At 34.3% G+C, this 18,451-nt stretch overlaps 1 protein-coding gene across 2 annotated transcripts; it reads left to right on the top strand.

The window, feature by feature from the left end:
• The first annotated feature begins 13,086 nt into the window (after positions 1-13,086).
• On the top strand, positions 13,087-17,861 carry LOC129925696 (uncharacterized). Of its 2 annotated transcripts, none has more exons than XR_008777400.1 (2): positions 13,087-13,319; positions 16,108-17,861. XR_008777400.1 is itself a non-coding variant. In XM_056025776.1 (2 exons), the coding sequence occupies exons 1-2, from the start codon at positions 15,830-15,832 to the stop codon at positions 16,757-16,759; spliced, it is 660 nt and encodes a 219-aa protein (XP_055881751.1). In that variant the 5' UTR covers positions 15,164-15,829; the 3' UTR covers positions 16,760-17,861. The 2 variants fall into 2 exon arrangements, 1 of the variants encoding a protein (XP_055881751.1); XM_056025776.1 differs by lacking the exon at positions 13,087-13,319 and adding an exon at positions 15,164-15,837.
• Positions 17,862-18,451: the final 590 nt, after the last annotated feature.

Below are 18,451 nucleotides of genomic sequence, written 5' to 3'. Positions count from 1 at the left end.
ATTAAGAAACTGGAACAGACACAAAATAGAGCAGTGAGATTCATAACAAACGAATATTCACTAGAGTAACACCTTTAGTAAAATCACTAAATTTAGAAAGCCTTCAGGACAGAAGGCTCAAAAGTAAAGTAGCAATCATACATAAAACACTGAACCATAATCTTCAAATACAAAAACAAAATTTAATAAAATACTCTGAAAGACACAAAGATAAAGGCACATTCCTCGTCCCATATGCTAGGACAAATTTGTACAAATACTCCTTCTTCCCTAGTACTATTAGAGCATGGAATGGGTTACCTGAGCTAGCCAGGAAAACCAGGGACTTGGCAGAATTTAAGTCATTGGTTAATATGCATGACGCGTAGGACGTAATCATCTTTTTTGAAGTAACGTCTGTATTATATAAGAAGAAGATGGTATTATTCTATCAGCCCACTGTTCTTGTATAGTTGGACTTGGTGAGTCCTGCACTCATGTGGCAGACATGGATCCTTGAGTCAAATAACCTACTCACTGAAGCCCAGGCTGGCTTTAGAAAAGGCAGATCAACAGAAGATCAAATTGCCTTCATCACACAAGAAATAGAAGACGGCTTTCGAGAATAGAAACCAACAACAAATGTGTGGGTTGACTTAGAAAAAGCATTTGACAAAGTCTGAGAACAAGGTCTCTTGCTCAAGCTAATCCAGCATCACATATCCCAAAGAATGTACAACTGGATAAAGGAATACCTAAATAATAGAAAAGCCTTAGTTTGCATGCAAGGACAAAGAAGCCACACAGTGGGTATAAAAAATGGCGTCCCCCAAGGAGGAGTCCTATCCCCAACACTTTTCCTAATATTCATAAACGATCTAAATCAAACCCTACCTAGAAAAGTTAAAAGCAGCATGTATGCAGATGACCTTGCCATAATTAGCACAGAAGAATATGTAGGAACATCGAAATTTCGATTACAAGATGCTCTTGATAAACTCAATAATTGGTCCAAAGACTGGGGCATGTCCATCAACACAAAAAAGACCACATATACCATATTCTCACTGTCAACAAAACAACAAACAATAAAATTAACATTAGATTTGGAAGCTTTAGATAAAAATGACAGCCCTACTTATCTTGGAGTCACCTATGACCCGAGACTAACCTGGAAAAACCAAATAGATAAAACACAGAGTAAAGGCATCCAGAGACTATCCCTCTTGAAAAAATTAGCTGGCACAGATTGGGGAGCTAATCACAACATCCTGAAAAAGACCTATACCAGTTATGTAAGACCTGTACTAGAATATGGTGCCAAAGCATGGGGCTCAGCAGCCCAAACCAACCTAAGAAAAATAGACAAGGTTCAAAATATTGGTCAAAGGATAATGACAGGAGCAATAAAAACAACACCCATAAGAGCTATGGAGGAAACCGCTGCCCTGATCTCTCTGGATGAAAGAAGAGAAATAAAAATCCTTTCCCAATTCACTAAATTGGAAACCTTGGAGAGGCACCCACTCAGAACAAAAATCCACAAAACTGGCACAAAAAAAGGTCTCAAAAGGACCAATTTCATACAGGAATTTCTAAACCTAAAAAAGAAACACCAACTTGAAAAAATTACTCTGGAATCCTCAATACACTATAATGAATCTCTACCCTGGGACGAAAGCCCTCTTCCTACTACAAGGGACCATATTGAAAACATAAAAAGAAAATCTGATTACAGACCAACAGAGCTCAAGGAAATAGTGAACTGTTTTCTACATACCAATTACCCTAGCAATCAGTGGATCAGAGTTTACACGGATGGCTCATCCCATAAAGCCACCACAAATGGAGGAGCTGGAATACTTATCGAATGGCCAGATGGAGGAAAACTAGAAAAATCCATTGCAACTGGAGAGTTCTCTGACAGTCACAGAGCAGAAAGGGAAGCACTAGCACTAGCTGCTACCATGTTAGCAAATCATCCAAGTTCCCCTCACAGTCAGATTGTCTTTCTAACAGACGTGAAAACAACCCTCCAAAGCTTGCAAAACTCTGATTCCCTTCATATTAAAAACCTCAGAACAGCACTTACAAAGCTCAACAACAACAGCAAAAAAACTGCTCAAAATTGGAACCAGTGAAATCTGCCCATGTGGAGTATCACCAGAAAATGGCGACCACGTCCTCCAAAACTGCTCTCTCTACCAAGAGGCCTGCATAAGACATTGGCCCCAAATCACCCCAATAGAAAGAAAACTATATGGAGAGCTCCCTGATTTGGAAACCACTGCGCAGTTCATCTCATGTACTGGTCTAGTCATATGAACACTCCAACATAACAATGAGAACGATGAAGAAGAAGAAGAAATGTGGCAGACACTTTATTTATGCTGGAAGCCAACACCAGGCTAAAAGAGAGTAAGACAGTTACAGGCTTGTTATCTTACTGGATAAATCCATCAGAGCTTAAAGAAGTGTTGCCAACTAAGGTTTCTGAGATTGATATCACCTCATTAAAAAACAAAAAGTTAAATTTGATTCTCTTGTGAACAACATCACTTCTAAAAATAAAAATTTAAAGGCTATTAAATCCAAAGAAACTATAAAGCTTAGTATAAATACTTTTAATTCATTTATTGAAAGTAATGAGTTCCAATCAGATTTTACTGTGTTGTGCTAACAGGAAGAATAGGTTTGTGCCTGTGCTTTAACGCTGCTAGGTCTCTCAATGAAAATTTCAAAACAGTCATTTATTACTGTCATCTTCCTGTCATAAGTACAAATAAATTTTTTGGGCCTGAGACTCTCCTTATTGGGCCAGAAAATCAAATCGGATATGTCGACATACATAACATCCAAAACAGTACATGAATATCTTAGATCAGGGGTGGGCAACCTTTTTGTATCGAGGGCCGCATTATTTTAAAAATTGGGAATGGCGGGCCGCATATTTATATACAACTTATAGAGACACTCTAAGCTAACTGTGTAGAATGTCTTTTAATTCATATTTACACTGTATTATATTCACGTTTCTTTTTTTTCCCCACACTTCACGTTAAGGAATTACAACAAGAGTTAGCAATTATTTAAACCAATTTTACGATTTTTTTTTTCAAATTGTTGTTGTCATTTTATATTAAAATATCCTGACAAATATACAGTTGTACTTAATGTGCAGTATTTTACTTTTTACACTCGTGCATGATGTTCCGGAACTGTGGAACTAGCTTACTAGTTTCTATCCTTGTGACTGCTGTCAAATTACAGTCAGTCAAAATCGACCAGTAGTAATGCTTGTTTAGTCTCCACAAAGGAAAAGGCTTGTTCACTGAATGAGACAATATATGTTCTGGAAGTTAAATGTCGGGACTAGAGAAACTTGCCCATCACCAGAGAATGCTGACCATGTCCTTCAATGGTGCATTCTAAATCAAGAGACCCGAACAAGACTTTGGCCCAAAAACCCTCCTAAAGAACAAAAACTAAAAAAACAAATAATTTTTATTTGTTACTACTAGGTCTAAATCTATTGACTAGATCTAGTGAAATCTAGTCTAGATTATTCTAGATCTACTTGATTATCTATCCTTTTCTAATTCTAGGGCTCTACTCTAGTCACACTAGATCTTGTATATAGTTCTAGATCTAAAATAATTTAAGAGTCTACTAGTACTAGTCTAGATCTATATCTAATAAGTCCTCTATGTCTAAGAACACAGATTATAATAATTATATTAGAGATCTAAATATTTATGTCTAAATCTATAGTCTATAATAGACTTATTAAGAACTAAATTTACATAATGATACATAGAAATCTAGAATCTAGAGATCTATCACCTTCTAAGTCTATTTCTAGATCTAGTGCTAGCCCTACTTCTAGATCTAGAAACTAATTTAGACTATGTAATAAGAAAAGTAGATCTAATAGCCTTATTTAGCATGATCTATGAAAGTATGATAATCTATCAAATAATCAAATCATCTAAAATCTAAAAAACAATCTAGACTAGATTAGATCTATTGAAATCTATTCATTCTAATCTAAATCTAGTCTAGATTCTAGATCTAGAAGTCTAGTGACCTAGACCTATCTAGTAGCCTAGTCTAGACTAAGACTAGATTCCTAGATTGTCTAGGTCTAGAGTCTAGATCTAGATGATGATAGATTAGATAGATCTAGACTAGATCTAGTAAATTCTAGTAGAGTACTGTAGTAGAGCCATTGTCGTGAAAAGAAAGGGATTTGAATGGAATATTTGGCTAATTAGCACTTACTAGATTCTAAGAATAGATCTAATTCTAATATCTAGACCTAGACTACTAGATCAGTAGATCTAGAGATCTATGTCTAGAACTAGATGTAGATCTAGTCTTCAACCATTTCTTCGTAAATTTAGGACACACCGGGTCCGGAAGTAGATGAAATGTAAACAATAAACACAGACCTATATATATATTTTATTTTGCACTCAGTATTTTCAATTCGCACTATTAATAAATAATAATAAAATGGCAATTTTTTTTTAGTGTCGGAATTCAGACTTGGAACAAAAAATCGTGAATGCGGAACGGCGGAACATGTGAGCTTTTTTTGATGATTTTGCGGGCCATTTCCGCATAATGCGGGACTATAGGCATGTCTGCTGTAGGTGTCAGCAGGCCGCATAAAACATTCCGCTGGGCCACATTTGCCCACCCCTGTCTTAGATGCAGTTGTGGGATGAATTTTAAACATATCAGCTAATACATAGGCTGGTTGAACAGCACTCACAAAGCTCAACCACAACAGCAAAAAAACTGTTATTCAATGGATACCAGCTCACATACAACTAGCAGGAAATGAGAAGGCTGACACACTCGCCAAGAGTGGGAGAACAAACTCACAAGTAAACTCTGCACTCTATCCAGAAGAAATGAAGAAATTAATTGTAGATAAAATAAATGAGAAATGGACGAGCTCCCATCCAAATCACAAGAAAGATGATGCATACTATAAGCTATCCCGACAAGACCAACGTCTAATCTTTCGACTCAGGACCGGACACAACAGAATGCGACAACACATGTTCCGGATGCTCAAAATTGGAACCAGTGAAATCTGCCCATGTGGAGTATCACCAGAAAATGCCGACCACGTCCTCCAAAACTGCTCTCTCTACCAAGAGGCCCGTATAAGACATTGGCCCCAAATCACCCCAATAGAAAGAAAACTATATGGAGAGCTCCCTGATTTGGAAACCACTGCGCAGTTCATCTCATGTATTGGTCTAGTCATATGAACACTCCAACATAACAATGAGAACGATGAAGAAGAAAAAAGAAGAATAGGCTGGTTTACCTAGAATATTTGAAATAATGTGTGTTAAAAAAAATAATTTGTGTACATTCATAATTATAGTAGTTAAATTATATATAAATATGTGTAAATGTGAGACAGTGTATTTTTTTTTTTGTACCTGTATTATATCCAAGCTATCCAATGAGAAATATTTATATAATTTAATATATAGATATATTTATTCAAATCATAATATGCATTCATTTATTTGTGGAAATAAAAGAAATGAATTGAAGTATTGTTTGTATATTAATTATTATTATCTTATCTATTAGTATGAAAATTGTAGATCTATTCATTCAAAAGAGGCCCTTAGTGAAACCTGCAGTACCAGGTTCGAATCTCGTTAAATACTGGTATTTTGAATTTTGGGATACCTCTGAGTCCAACCAGGTTTAATTGGTATTTGACATTAGTTGGGGAAAAGTAAGGTGGTTGTTCATTGTGCTGGCCAAGACATCCTCGTTAACCGTGGTCCACAGAAACAGGTGACCTTTACATCATCTGCCTTATAGATCGTAAGGTCTTTAAAGTTAACTTGTTTATTTTAAAAAAAAAAACATTTTATTTCAAGATCAATTTTTGTAACTATGTAACTGTTTCAATAACAATGGACGCCAAGAACTAGTTGTTGTTTTTTATAAAGTATCTTAGTTAGTAATTCAAATCAAGATATCTGCCTGGTCATGCATTTTGTGTGATGGACTGTTCAGACTTACCAATGGTTCCGGGTTTAAACCCTGCCCATTCCCATCCCCTGTGGAAATCGGTTCTAAAAAGTTAAATCTAAATCTAATCTAGATTGAAAGATTTTAGTCAAGATTATTTTCATAATTTGCCTGTTCTGTATTATGCATACAACAAAAGAAACAATGAAGTTCATTTTAAATAATAAATCAAAATATTTAGAAAAACAACTTGCCTTAAATTTTCTTCTTTGCTGCTTGTTGTTTTAATATGTAGTTTTCAAGTCCTTCCTGTTACTCAAAAAAGCTGGTTTTATTAATCTGTATGTGGCTCTGTTCCAAAAGCAATATAATGAAGCCCGCTATGCATCTTCATCTGAAAAATATAAAATGTGATGAATGTTGTGTTGGACAGAGTTTAAGTCTTAGAAAATGAAAGTTTTACTATTTATAGATTCTGAAAAATTCTAGCTTTTTAAATGCAATGTCAATAGACTCAAGTCGTATCGAAATAATTTCTTTTACCATCATTTTTATTAGAAATCAAAAATTAGATCTAACTCTATATTCTAGACTGCCGATACAAAAAATAAAATGTGATTTATTTTTTATTTATATTATATATCCAGAGATTAAGTATCTATTGTATATAGAATTAGAACAGGCCCAGCCTGTGTGGGGGGGAACGAGTTGATGGTGCTACTGTGCACTGAACATAATTTCTTAAAAAAAAATAGATAAAAAAATCACTTAGATTTAGATCTAAATCTATACAGACTCTATGTTTGTTTTTTTCTACAATAGTGCTAACATTTATTTATAGATCTATATAGATCTATTTCAACAATAACAAATGTTTGACCTGAGTAGTTGATGTCTTATTTACAAAGTGAATATCAAAGTGGTAATTAGATCTAGACCTAGAATCTAGACTAGTCATCTTGTAGAAGAAAATTAGATCTAGATCTATACATATCTATGGGATAGGACCAATAGCGAACGCTTTTGTGCCAGTTTTTAGTTTAGAATTTTATAATGAAAACATCTGCGGACTCCTCAGCTATTGGGCTATAAAACTAAATTTGACTCTTTTTTCCATATCAGCTATTAAATTTATAATTCAAGTCAACTTGCGGTATGGGTCGGACATAATCAGCTAACGCAATTTTCGCGGGAGTCATAATGAGCGAAAGGCCGTAAAAAATAGCGAAATAGCATGTTAAAATATAGGAAATTATGCTTCAATTAGTTCTATCATCTAACTTCTTCCATGAAGCATTATAACTATTGTCCTCCTTGTGGCATAAAGCCTAAATTTGTTTTCACTTTTTCGTGCTCCACATCTCCTTTCTCTGCTTGGAAACTTGCGATCAATTTTTTTTCTTAAAAGAAATAAAGAAACTACAAAATTCTATCACGCCACCTTCCTATAGGCTACTCCACGTTGTACTACTCTCCATTTCATAAACTCTCGTTACTCAACTATTTTTTTTTTAAGAAATTATGTTCAGTGCACTTAAGCGCCATCAACTCGATCCCCCCCACACACACAAGCTGATTGACCCAAAGGCAGATCCTGAATGCGATGGATTGATGATGTATGGAGACAGATCTACAACAGCTTGGTTTTCGGGCATGGAGACGAAAGGCTCAGGAGAGATCTTGTAATTTTATAAATGTATATTATATGGTAACTCTTATATTTATTACTAAATATATAGTTCGCGTTTTTTCCTATCCTGAAATCGAATATTTTCTCCTGGAAAACTGTTGGAGATCTGAAAACCTAATCTCAGAATGGTGGGGTAACCCAGTGAAAATGAATTCTGCACTTCTTTTAAACATTTATACACATAATTATCTCATTAATTAGTAACAAGAGGTTAACCAGACAGTTAAAAAAAAAGGAGGAGGGCAAAACAGAGGTCCCCCCCCCCCGTATCCCGTATAAGCGCTGTTAAGATCAACTGAAGCGTCATTTCACCCTCACTGGCATAGAGGAAAGTAGCTGCCAGCATATGACCTTTGAGAGACTGTTGGAGAGCTGCGAGTCAAACATTTTAGACGGAAAGAAAATGCAGGAAAATATGCTGGTCGCAACTGGGCGTAGTCATGTGAAACACGTAGTGATGCACTCATCCTTAATCTTCGAAATCGAAGACGTTGGGTTAAGGTTAAAAATAGGCCTATTATTTTAATATTTCAGTTTACAAACAATAACAATAGATAAGACAAAAAGAAAAACAGATTAAATAAGTGACTAAATTATTATTAATGGTTTTTTAAGCTTATAATAGGGGTTTCGCTGAATAGGTTTTCAGTTAAAAAGGTCATTTTGAGCGAACACCCCATAATATTTTTTTTTCTACGGAATGAATAGCCTTAGCTATTCTAGCTAACTATTTCCTCGTCAATTTAGAAGCATAATATTCAAATCGCCTTAAGTTCAGACCTATTCTCGTTTATCTGGAAATGTTTTGAGAATGAAATTTCCATACATGTCAACTTTGACCTTTAGCTACGCTTTATTTTATTGAGGGAAAACAAAAGTGAATATGTGGGAAATGTAAAAAAATGTCTTTGTAACACCATTTTATTAGTTCTGCAGTTACTTTTGAAATAAATAAGAATGGATAAAAAATACCGGGAGGTGTTCGCTTTGTATGCCATTTCGCTGATGGGCCTTTCCTATAGATCTAGATCAGATCTTGTACTACAACTTGTAGTAGTTATACTTATAGATCTAGTAGTGAAATCAGATCCACTGAAAGTGAAAGCGAACTGTTGATAATCTAGATAAATCTATAGATCTAGTCTAGAATTAGATCACATGTGTATTGCAAGCTTTGATAGGCTTTACTTTTCTAATTATTTCTAAGTTTTGATTGAGAGACATCAGTTATGGCAAGGACTAAAAAAATGATAATTTGTTTAGTTGATCATCGAATTGCCACATTAATTTAATAGCCCGGAATAAGGCCTCTCTCAGCCTAGCTTGCCGGCTAAGTCTTGGTCTTATAAGTTCTAGATCTAGATTTACAAATCTACAAGGTCTATTTATTTTTAAGTTTTTTGCCTACATATAGATTTAGAAGTTGAATAATAAGTCCACACGTAGTGTACAGAAAACTTTATCAGCAGTCGTCAATCGAACGTAAACCAATATGAATATGGTTGTTTATATTGGTAAGGGCGAAACCAAATACCGGAAATATCCAAATGTCGGAAATAATAGGATACTAGATCTATAAATAAATATTAGGAGATTATAAGACTTGTCTTCGAAAATCAAGATATCTCTTAAACTGTCGCTTCTATTTATTTGAAATTTCGTACACAGGTTTCTTTTACCTCCTAGATGCTTACTAAGAACGGGTTTCGATAGAATAAAAACGTTGGGACCACAATTTGCGAAAAACCACAGGCTTGCTATCAAAGCTTTGTATTTTATTATTGGTATTTCCCAAATCAACTTAATAAGGAAATTATAAGGCTTGTCTCCGAAAATCAAGATATCTCTTAAACTGTCGCTTCTATTCAAGTGAAATCTAGTACACAGGTTCCTTTTTACCTCCTAGATGCTTATTAAGAACGGGTTTCGATAGAATAAAAACGTTGGGACCACAATTTGCGAAAAACCACAGGCTTGTTATCAAAGCTTTGTATTTTATTATTGGTATTTCCCAAATCAACTTAAAATAAGGAAATTATAAGGCTTGTCTCCGAAAATCAAGATATCTCTTAAACTGTCGCTTCTATTCAAGTGAAATCTAGTACACAGGTTCCTTTTACCTCCTAGATGCTTACTAAGAACGGGTTTCGATAGAATCAAAACGTTGGGACCACAATTTGCGAAAAACCACAGGCTTGCTATCAAAGCTTTGTATTTTATTATTGGTATTTCCAAAACAACTTAATAATAAGGAAATTATAAGGCTTGTCTCCGAAAATCAAGATATCTCTTAAACTGTCGCTTCTATTCAAGTGAAATTTAGTACACAGGTTTCTTTTACCTCCTAGATGCTTACTAAGAACGGGTTTCGATAGAATAAAAACGTTGGGACCACAATTTGCGAAAAACCACAGGCTTGTTATCAAAGCTTTGTATTTTATTATTGGTATTTCCCAAATCAACTTAATAAGGAAATTATAAGGCTTGTCTCTGAAAATCAAGATATCTCTTAAACTGTCGCTTCTATTCAAGTGAGATTTAGTACACAGGTTCCTTTTACCTCCTAGATGCTTACTAAGAACGGGTTTCGATAGAATCAAAACGTTGGGACCACAATTTGCGAAAAACCACAGGCTTGCTATCAAAGCTTTGTATTTTATTATTGGTATTTCCCAAATCAACTATAAATAAATATTAGGAGATTATAAGACTTGTCTTTAAAAATCAAGATATCTCTTAAACTGTCGCTTCTATTCAAGTGAAATCTAGTACACAGGTTCCTTTTACCTCCTAGATGCTTACTAAGAACGGGTTTCGATAGAATAAAAACGTTGGGACCACAATTTGCGAAAAACCACAGGCTTGCTATCAAAGCTTTGTATTTTATTATTGGTATTTCCAAAACAACTTAATAAGGAAATTATAAGGCTTGTCTCCGAAAATCAAGATATCTCTTAAACTGTCGCTTCTATTCAAGTGAAATTTAGTACACAGGTTTCTTTTACCTCCTAGATGCTTACTAAGAACGGGTTTCGATAGAATAAAAACGTTGGGACCACAATTTGCGAAAAACCACAGGCTTGTTATCAAAGCTTTGTATTTTATTATTGGTATTTCCCAAATCAACTTAATAAGGAAATTATAAGGCTTGTCTCTGAAAATCAAGATATCTCTTAAACTGTCGCTTCTATTCAAGTGAGATTTAGTACACAGGTTCCTTTTACCTCCTAGATGCTTACTAAGAACGGGTTTCGATAGAATCAAAACGTTGGGACCACAATTTGCGAAAAAACACAGGCTTGCTATCAAAGCTTTGTATTTTATTATTGGTATTTCCCAAATCAACTATAAATAAATATTAGGAGATTATAAGACTTGTCTTTGAAAATCAAGATATCTCTTAAACTGTCGCTTCTATTTATTTGAAATTTCGTACACAGGTTTCTTTTACCTCCTAGATGCTTACTAAGAACGGGTTTCGATAGAATCAAAACGTTGGGACCACAATTTGCGAAAAACCACAGGCTTGCTATCAAAGCTTTGTATTTTATTATTGGTATTTCCAAAACAACTTAATAATAAGGAAATTATAAGGCTTGTCTCCGAAAATCAAGATATCTCTTAAACTGTCGCTTCTATTCAAGTGAGATTTAGTACACAGGTTCCTTTTACCTCCTAGATGCTTACTAAGAACGGGTTTCGATAGAATCAAAACGTTGGGACCACAATTTGCGAAAAAACACAGGCTTGCTATCAAAGCTTTGTATTTTATTATTGGTATTTCCAAAACAACTTAATAAGGAAATTATAAGGCTTGTCTCCGAAAATCAAGATATCTCTTAAACTGTCGCTTCTATTCAAGTGAGATTTAGTACACAGGTTCCTTTTACCTCCTAGATGCTTACTAAGAACGGGTTTCGATAGAATCAAAACGTTGGGACCACAATTTGCGAAAAACCACAGGCTTGCTATCAAAGCTTTGTATTTTATTATTGGTATTTCCCAAATCAACTTAATAAGGAAATTATAAGGCTTGTCTCCGAAAATCAAGATATCTCTTAAACTGTCGCTTCTATTCAAGTGAAATCTAGTACACAGGTTCCTTTTTACCTTCTAGATGCTTATTAAGAACGGGTTTCGATAGAATAAAAACGTTGGGACCACAATTTGCGAAAAACCACAGGCTTGCTATCAAAGCTTTGTATTTTATTATTGGTATTTCCCAAATCAACTAAAATAAATATTAGGGGATTATAAGACTTGTCTTCGAAAATCAAGATATCTCTTAAACTGTCGCTTCTATTTACGTGAAATTTCGTACACAGGTTTCTTTTAACTCCTAGATGCTTACTAAGAACGGGTTTCGAAAGAATCAAAACGTTAGGACCACCATTTGCGAAAAACCGTAGGCTTGCTATGAAAGCTATGTATTTTATTTTTGATATTTCCCAATCAACTTAATAAGGAAATTATAAAGCTTGTCTTCGAAAACCAAGAAATCTCTTACATTGTCGCACCTATTAAAAAGAAATTTCTTGCACAGGTTCTTTTTACCTCCTAGATGCTTAGTAAGAACAGTTGTTGACAGATTCGAAATCTTGGAACAACCTATAGTGATAATCTGCAGGCTTGCTTTAAAGCTTTTGTATTTTATTTTTGGTATTTCCCGAATGATCTTAATTAAGGACTTAATAAGGCTTGTCTTCGAATCAAGAAATTTCTTAAATTAATTGTTGTTTGTAATCCATTTTTTTTTTTTTGTGATTGCTTTTTCGGAATCGACATTTTTGTAATGACTGTTTTGAATCGGACCTATGTTGTTTTTTTTTTGTTTTTTTTTTTTGTGGTTATTTAGAATCAACTTCTACTCTTTTGGGGGTGGCTGATTGAATAGACTTGTGCATTTTTCATATATGAACATTATTCGTAGTTTCTGTTTTGAATCGACCTGTTTGTTATTTGTAGTGGCTATTTGAAATCGGCTTGTGCTTTTTTGGGGGAGATGGATCTTTAAAATCGGACTTATTTAAGGGGGATGCACAGTGAGAAAACATCGATCTAGGTCAAAAATATCGATATTTTAAAATTAATTGATTTTAATAGTTTAAAATGTCTAGAAAACGAATTCCCTATCAGAATACTAAAAAAAACTGCGCTTTATATATCAATTTTGTATTTTAAAAGTAGATGTATAAGCAAAATTTTGATGTTTTGGTTAAAAATCAACATTTTGTAAGCTAAAGTTGATAAGCTAATGTACGCTCTTATCCCTAACAGATGGTATCGATACAAAGGTCTACTTTTCTAGTTCCGATTATGTGCATGGTTTCTCATTTTATAAATATAAACTTTCAAAATACGTCACTACCTCTTTTTTTTTCCCTATATCCTCATATATACACTCACTAAGCCATATTTACGCATGCGCACTATCAAAGCTACATTGGTAACTATGACAACAAAATTTACACGCATGCGCACATGACGTGAACCGGTCCTTCTTCTGTAAACATTTGAAAGCCTCGATTCATTATTCAAACTCAGAAATGCCAACAAAAGGTTATATGTTTGGAAAGAAAAAACGTTACTGTAAGCCCAGAGGAAGACATGCTTCAAAGACAAATGCATAATTACAAAGGTAAGTCTAAATCTAGAGTTTTTTATTTACTAGACCAGCGTGTGCTTACACATAAAATAATGAGATAATCACTTTGCTTCATCAATCTTTGAATTCGACAAACGCAACGTGTTTATCATATCAATGAATCACATCTAGATCTATATATATATAGATCTAGACATTAAATAAATATCATGAAAGTGATTGCAAACATAGAGATCTATCCTTTTTTAGATCTAGTATAAGTCTAGATTAGGGACATAGATCACATTAGAACTAGATCTAGAATCTAGAATGACTAGATATTCTAGATTGACTACATCTAGATCTAGACATCTAGATTCTAAATCTAGATTATCATGTAGTTGTAGGACTTCAACTTGGTCTTTTTTTTTTAAGATCTAATACATATATCAAGGTTCGTACGCGGTCTGGAATTTCAAAATTCAGATTTCAGTCTTAAAAAAGTCTGGAAAATTGCTACTTTTCGATGCAATTTTGTTAAATGTCTTGAAATTGAAAAAAAAATAATCCGATGTCATTCAGCCCTCAGGCGCCGTAACCGGTAAAACGCTAGGCTGCTAGATCTAGTTGGGCATAGAGGCTTCCATTAATAGGCCTACTAGATCTATCTATTGTGAAAGCATGCGCAATCCACGGCATGTCGGTGAAATGCCAGCCAATTTCTAGACGGTGTACTGTAGACTTAAATCAGATTTAGTAATAGATCTAGTCCTAGACTAGTAACTAGTTTATTATGACTGCTGTTATCTTATCTTATATAATACAGACGTTACTTCAAAAAAGATGATGATTAGAAGATGTTATTCTATATTATCTAGATGGTCGATCAAATTTCAGTTAGGCTACCAAAGGTCGGGAAGTTTTTGGCCTAGATTTATTTATGCATGGGCGAAACTCCCCCCCCCCCCTTTTTTTAAATAAAGAAAACAAATATATCTCGTCAATGACGTCAATATAGAATATATATAGAGAGTCTAGATCTAGATCTTGAGTCTAAACCAAAAATATTTGGCAACAAGAATGACTTACTAGATCTAGGTCTACTACTAGATTTAAAAGTCTCGATCTATTCGCGACTTAGATAGTTTACTAGATCTAGGTCTACTACTAGATTTAGTCTCGATCTATGACTATGCGCGACTTTTATTACTAGATCTATATCTGTTCTAGGTCTACTAGATCTACTAAATTCTAAATTCTACTAGACTAGATTACTAGATTTAGTCTTGATCTATGCGCCACTTCTTAATAGATCAAGGTTTTCTACTAGCCTAATGTTAGCCTCGATCTATGTGTGATTACCCCCCCCCCTCACATTAAATAAAGAAAACAAATTATATTATAATATATCTAGTCAACATAGAATATGCCTATAAGATCGGTAAAACTTCCCATCGAATGCCCCTAGTTTTTTAGGTTAATTATTTGGCAGCTGTCTATGCGCACTTGAGTCTAAACTAAAAGACTAGGCCTTTAGAATGACTTCCATTACTAGGTCTAGAATTAGATTTAGTCTTCATCTATGCGCAAATTAGATTACTAGATCTAGGTCTACTACTAGATTTAGTACCTAATTTAGTCTCGATCTATGCGCGATTCCCCCCCCCCCCTCCCCATTTAAATAAAGAAAACAAGTTATATTATATCTAGTCAACATAGAATATAGATCTAGATCTTAGTCTAAACTAAAAGATAAAAGACTAGAGCACAAGAATGACTTAGATTACTAGGTCTGCAACTAGATTTAGTCTCGATCTATGCACGATTACCCCCCCCCCTTTTTTTTTTCCCCAAATCTATTCAATGTAGAATATAGATCTTGAGTCAAAACTCAAAAACTAAAAAGACTTAGAATACTAGATCTACTACTAGATTTAGTCTTGATCTAAGTCTAGATTTAGATCTAGCATACTTAGCATATAGATCTATAATTATAATCTAGTATGGTTATGATATAGATTTAGATCAATATTATCAATTTTTACCCCGTTAAAAAAAACAAGTCAGTATTCACATAGGCATAGGCCTATTGTGAATTAGACATAAGTAAGCCACTATTACAAATTAAATTTCAAGTTCAATACAGTTAATCTATCTCTAGATCTTTATTTAAAATTATCTCCTCCAATAGAATTATAGGCCTACTAGAGGTAGGCCCTCTAACCTAGGCTAGTCTAAATAAGTCTTTACTTTTTAACTAGTGTCTAATGTTTACGCCACTAAATATCTATATAAAAATTATAAAACTGTTGGACTAGTTATGAGATTAAGAATAAGATTTTACAACTAAGTTAGGCCTATTGAACTATATAGGGCCTATTAAATTTCCCAAGTCTAAGTGCTACAAGATTAGTGACTTTTTTTCCCCCTTGTACCGTATGTTCCTTAATAATTGAAAATTATTATTACACCCTAGTCCAAACCTCCCACAGTACGACAGGGGTTAGTTATTGGCAGGGTTTGAACCCAAGATCACGAATACAGCAGTCCAGAGCACATATGGCATGCTCAGGTAGCCATCCTTTTTACTGTTAGTAAGTCTGGAAAACATAAATGTCTGGAATTCATTTTCACAAAAGTTGTATGAACCATGATATATAGATCTACATGTAACATGTCACTTTACATTTTTTTACTTTTGATGAATACAATATATGATTCCTAAAATGCATTATAAAATTTAAAATAATCTTTATGTTGTACATAAATAGATGTGACGTGTACTTTCATACTATTGAATTTTTTTTTAAAGAACCTCTAATTTTTTTTTATTTGTTTGCAGCTCTGTTTTGGATACAGCTGGATCTGAAGCAGCAACAACGCAGCCTGCAAGTGCAGCTGAACGAAAAATAATTCTAACTGCAATTACTAACGCTGATAACACCAATAAGAGGCTGCCTGAAGATTTCATATACGTCATGATGAATTCAATGGAATTGACCACAATGGTCTCCTTGTTGTGCTGTCCACATTGCTTCGACAAAAAATTAACCATGTGCATCACACAATCAAAAGGCATGGCTCATTTGATTAAAATCAAATGCCTAAATTGTGAAACATATTTGTGGCCTGACTGGACCTCAAAAAAAAGTAATAATGTTCATCTGGATATTAATGTCCGCGCTGTCGCTGCATTAAAAGAATCTGGAATCTCGCATTCTAAATTTGATAGGTTTTGTGGACTTATGAGTATGCCCTGCATGCACAGAAATACTTATAACAATCTAGCTAACATAGTCAACACTGCTATAATTGAAGCTGGTGAAGAATGTATGATTAGGGCATCTGATGTTGTGCATGGAAGAAACATTTCACAACCTCTGACTACAGATGATAGAATAAGTTCAACAGGCTGTCCTGTTATTACAGTTTCTTTTGATGGGACTTGGCATAAAAGGGGCCACTCATCTCATTCAGGAATTGGCAGTTATTGATTTTGATACTGGACTCGTCATCGACACCGAAGTCCTATCAAATTATTGCTGTGTTTGTGATTCACTCTGCAGAACTAAATTTTGATGCCTCTAAGCATATGTGTCAAAAAAACTTCAGTGGCTCAGCAAATGCAATGGAGGCCGCAGCAGCATCCAAAATTTGTTCTCACTCTGTGGCATCAGAAAACTTGTTTATGGCATGATGCTGTGTGATGGTGATAGTAAATCACATTCATCTGCATTACCAGCTCAGGATATGATGTAGAAATCTTAAAAGAGGACTGCATTAACCACATCTCAAAAAGAATGTTTAATACTTTGAACAATTTAAAAATGTCTAACAAAAAAGAACTAAATTATAGGCTTACAAAGCCAAAAATTGAAAAAAATTACAAATAACTATTCCAAAGTTCTGCGCCAAAATGCTCCTGACATTCAAAAAAATGAAGCTGGCTGTTATGGGCTCATTTTTTCATATGATGAGCTCAGACCTAGATCATAACCACAGGTTGTGTCCTGATGGCACTACATCTTGGTGTCACACTTTAAGAGATCAGAGGCACTAAAACAGCCATACAAAAAACATAATCAGACCATCACATCAGAAATAGGAAAACTGTTATTTCCTATAACAGACACAGATCTGTTAAAAACATGTTCAAGAATGGGAACACAAAACGCCAATGAATCTTTTCATTCCCTCATTTGGCAAAGATGCCCCAAAACAGAATTCGCAACATTAAAAACTAAGGACGGCGACATACCTTGCTGTTTTAGCCTGTTGGCATCAGTTTTTGACATATTAGGCGTTCCCTGGACACTAAAGAACATTTCTTCTAGTGAGAAAAAGCAAAATGTCAAACTACAGCTTGTTGTTAGAAAAAGAAGATCAATCACATAAGTGTCCAGGAGAAAAAAATTGAAAAAACGAAGAATTGAGCATGAGCACCGGGCAGAGGTTCTCGAAGGTCCAACCTATCAATCAGGCCATTTTAATGAATAGTTTTTTTATTATCTATTATGTTATATTATGTAAATATTCCCCTTTTTTTTCATTTTTATGGTTGCAATAAATATTTTATATCATTTTAAAAACTTTAAATGCGTTTTTCTCAAAATGTATTTTTAGGTGCATGTTGTCCACAAGAATCTCAAAATCTTTAGTTCTGTATAATTTAGACTAATAATTTTTCACATGTAGTTTATTGATAGTATATCATAGGTAATAGGCTGCAAAAATTTTCAATATGTTTAATTTTCATAAAAAAAGAAAAATAATGATGTGACCGCAGGTGAAAAATGTGGTCGAAAAAAAATAAAAATTTTAAAAATTCATTTTGAGGTTATGATGCGACAAAATGTATTTAACCCATATACATTTTTTTTTTTTAGTATACACTTCTTTCACTACATCTTTAATTAGGTGATTTAATGGCTGAAACATGACTTCTGAACCTGGTAAAGACAAGGGCTTTGAGATTCAGAATATTTATGATACCTCTAAGTCCACCAAACTCTAATGGGTACTAAAAATTAGAGTGTGGTATCAGCCAGGATAACCAACTACTTAGTAGGCTAAAGTTTATATTATTAATTAACATGCATGGCTAGATTCAGTGGCGTCACTAGGGTCGGTGTCACCCCCCCCCCCAGGAAAACGAAATCTCTCCCTAAAAACAAACAACTATTGTG

The sequence above is a fragment of the Biomphalaria glabrata genome, chromosome 4 (assembly GCF_947242115.1).
Source record: "Biomphalaria glabrata chromosome 4, xgBioGlab47.1, whole genome shotgun sequence".
In the NCBI taxonomy this organism is placed as follows: domain Eukaryota; kingdom Metazoa; phylum Mollusca; class Gastropoda; family Planorbidae; genus Biomphalaria; species Biomphalaria glabrata.
Note: the sequence above shows the minus strand (reverse complement) of the source record. Positions and strands in the feature narration are given on the sequence as shown.